Source organism: Gossypium arboreum, chromosome 11 (genome assembly GCF_025698485.1).
Source record: "Gossypium arboreum isolate Shixiya-1 chromosome 11, ASM2569848v2, whole genome shotgun sequence".
In the NCBI taxonomy this organism is placed as follows: domain Eukaryota; kingdom Viridiplantae; phylum Streptophyta; class Magnoliopsida; order Malvales; family Malvaceae; genus Gossypium; species Gossypium arboreum.
The window spans coordinates 25143035-25145751 of NC_069080.1; the positions used below are offsets into that span (position 1 = coordinate 25143035).

At 38.0% G+C, this 2717-nt stretch overlaps 1 protein-coding gene across 1 annotated transcript; it reads right to left on the bottom strand.

The window, feature by feature from the left end:
- Positions 1 to 548: 548 nt before the first annotated feature.
- Positions 549 to 2342, bottom strand: LOC108471031 (pathogenesis-related thaumatin-like protein 3.5). The gene is made up of 3 exons (XM_017772594.2): positions 2202 to 2342; positions 1418 to 2102; positions 549 to 1090 (listed from the first exon to the last, which is right to left on the bottom strand). The coding sequence occupies exons 1-3, from the start codon at positions 2257 to 2259 to the stop codon at positions 961 to 963; spliced, it is 873 nt and encodes a 290-aa protein (XP_017628083.1). The 5' UTR covers positions 2260 to 2342; the 3' UTR covers positions 549 to 960.
- Between the last annotated feature and the right edge of the window lie 375 nt (positions 2343 to 2717).

Genomic DNA, 2717 nt, shown 5'->3' on the forward strand with positions numbered 1-2717 from the left:
TTTAAATAGAGCTTTTTTGAAAAAATTAAAGAGTGCTTTGAGAGAATTTTGAAAGGATTTTAGTGTGAAAAAAATGAAAGGGGGGTTTTATAGTTTTTTTTTACCGTTAGAGTCCAAACGGTAAAAAAAAAAGGTAACTGTTGGGGGTAAAAAATCGGGACAAAATGCTACCCCAGGGAAGCGTTTTACTGACACATCACCTGAGATCGCGTTGACGTGAACGTATTTTCGGGGAATTCGACCCTTTCCGGTAAATAATCAAAAAGCTGACCCATTTCCGTAAATATTTTTAGAAAAGGGTTTTTTTGGGTAAAATGACAAAAAAAAATTCGCATCATTCATGTATAAATTAACATACTCATATCCACCTCTTAAGAAATTGATATTTGGACTACATCAAATGTAATCAATTATTGTTTGGACTACATCAAATGTAATCAATTATTTAACAATCATGATTGGTAAAATAATTAGGTTATGAGTTGTGATTGCCAAATCTTAAACAAAAATAATAATTATATAACTGTCATCTGTTATAGGAAACAGGGAAAAGAAAAAAGAAAATGAACTTCATTATAAACAAATAGTGACAAATGAACTCGTCTCCGTTGGCATTAGGAAAGAAATAGGAGGCACTTGCTAAAAAATTTTTTATGTAGCCAACTAATCATTGTCTCTTCCTACAAATTCATTACTAAATCAATCGAAGAATAAGCCCTCAATTTGCCAGCTCTTTTTCCTTCAATAGATTCTGTCTGAAAAAGTAGCCGATATGTATCTTATATCAATATATTTCTATCTTTTGTTCCTATACTAAAGAGATATTTTCTTTCAAGTTGGAGATGGAAATTGCAGGTCCGTGATTAATATTATTGGATGTTTGGACAGTGGCCTGCAAATTGCTGGGACCCATCTTTGCGGAGTGGTCAAGGTGACCGTATTAAAAATGGTTGTCATTTCTCAAAAGAGATGCCGCAACTGCCAAAATACCGCCAAAGTGGTGGTGATGGCACCACCAATGAAAGCTGATGAAGTAGGCTGGGAACCCGTTGATGAGATGTCAACCGCCATGGGATTGGAGGATTTCACACTGCAAAACAAACGCAAATCAAGTCAGCTGCCAAAATCCAACCAACAAATTTAAAGCATGTGATGTGATGAAATGGTTGCGTATAAATACAAATGGCGTTCAGCAGTTGCAGCATGGGACGGTGCTGATTTTTTAGACTTGAAGCATACACATGAATATATAAATAAAGCATTTAAAATATGAACGTGGAAGCCATATCTGGGACCAATCAATTTGAGGTCCCCCATGTGACTCCCTTAACCGACTTGGAAACTGAAAAACCTTTTGGGAATAAAGAAATTTCAACTATAAGATTTAGGGTGTGACAAATGATTATTAGTTTATTACCTGGTGGAAGGGGAAGGGCAGAAAGTAATAACATAATCTGCACCAGTGCAAGTGAAGGTGCTGGTTCCATCGTCATAGGCGTAGCTATAAGCTGTGGGACACGCTGTTTTGAAGAATTGCGAGTAAGTACTGGGCTTGCACGTATTTGGGGTAGCATAAGCTCCACTGCAGCAATATTGGGGGTCCCCAAAAGCATCGCAGGCACTCTTACATGCAACCCCTTCACTCCCATCGACAACCTTAAGCTCCATAGGACAGTCACCGTTCAAATCCGCAGCACATCCAGCTGAGGTACAGTTAACTCCAGTTCCACCTTGTGGGGATATCATCATTGGTAGATTGTAACCATCAACAAGGCTGACATCAAAGAAATCCATTCCCCCAGCACCATTGAGTGTAAACTCCGCAAGGGTGGCAGGAGGGATTGCACCACCAGAGCATTCAAGTGTCGATGAGCCGCAGTCTCCGGTGAGACAAGAGAACTTACCGGATGAATCTTCGGTGCAAAGGGTTCGACCCCATATCCGACCCGACCAAGATGTTGGAACAGGGATGGACGTCGATTGGCCGGGTTGAAGTGCGAAGCCTGTAGGTGAAATTTGTGGGGTTCCAGCACCTGATAGCACCCCCGGCCAAACGGTATAGCTGCATTTGTTTACGATAGAAAACGTCGATGAATGAGCACCTGTAAAACACGAAAACCAATCTAAAATTAAAACCAACATCAACCAATGAGAAATTATAGCTGGGCAAATGGTAAGTGAAGTGTGAGTTCATGAATGACCTGATAACAGTTGAAGGAAGAACATGGCCAACGTAATGGAAAGCTGAAGAATAGCCATTGAATGAGGAAGAAAGAACAAAGAAGAATACGAAAAAACTAGATTTGGTAGCACTTGGTGTAAAATTTAATTTGGTATAAGATGGGGCATTGGCCGACTATGAGTGTTTATATATATAGTAGGAAAGCATAAAGGTTGAGTATCAAATTGGAAACATTAGAAGCTGGTAACGCTATCCACGTGTCACCGACCTTTTTTTTTTTTAGTTTCTTATTTTTCGATTATTATTTCGAGAAAAGAATATTAAAAATGAATGGACGAAGTATGATGAAAGGGAGTAGAAAAGGGGTTCATTTTTATTTCATAATTTCATTGGATTGATCGAATATTGTTTTCAGTCATTATAGGACTGTATCTCACGTTTCTTTAATCCATCAATTTTACTATTAATCCTTAACTCGTGATTTGTGAATTTAATTTTCAATTTTTTAAGATTTAAATTCTCATATTAATTAAAT

What these genes read in the sequence shown, in the direction of transcription:
- LOC108471031 (XM_017772594.2), bottom strand. Translation starts at nt 2,259, where the DNA reads ATGGCTATTCTTCAGCTTTCCATTACGTTGGCCATGTTCTTCCTTCAA. An exon ending in CTTCCTTCAACTGTTATCAG is followed by an intron (nt 2,103 to 2,201) that starts GTCATTCATGAA and finishes CGTGTTTTACAG; the next exon opens with GTGCTCATTCATCGACGTTT. An exon ending in TGCCCTTCCCCTTCCACCAG is followed by an intron (nt 1,091 to 1,417) that starts GTAATAAACTAA and finishes TTTGTTTTGCAG; the next exon opens with TGTGAAATCCTCCAATCCCA.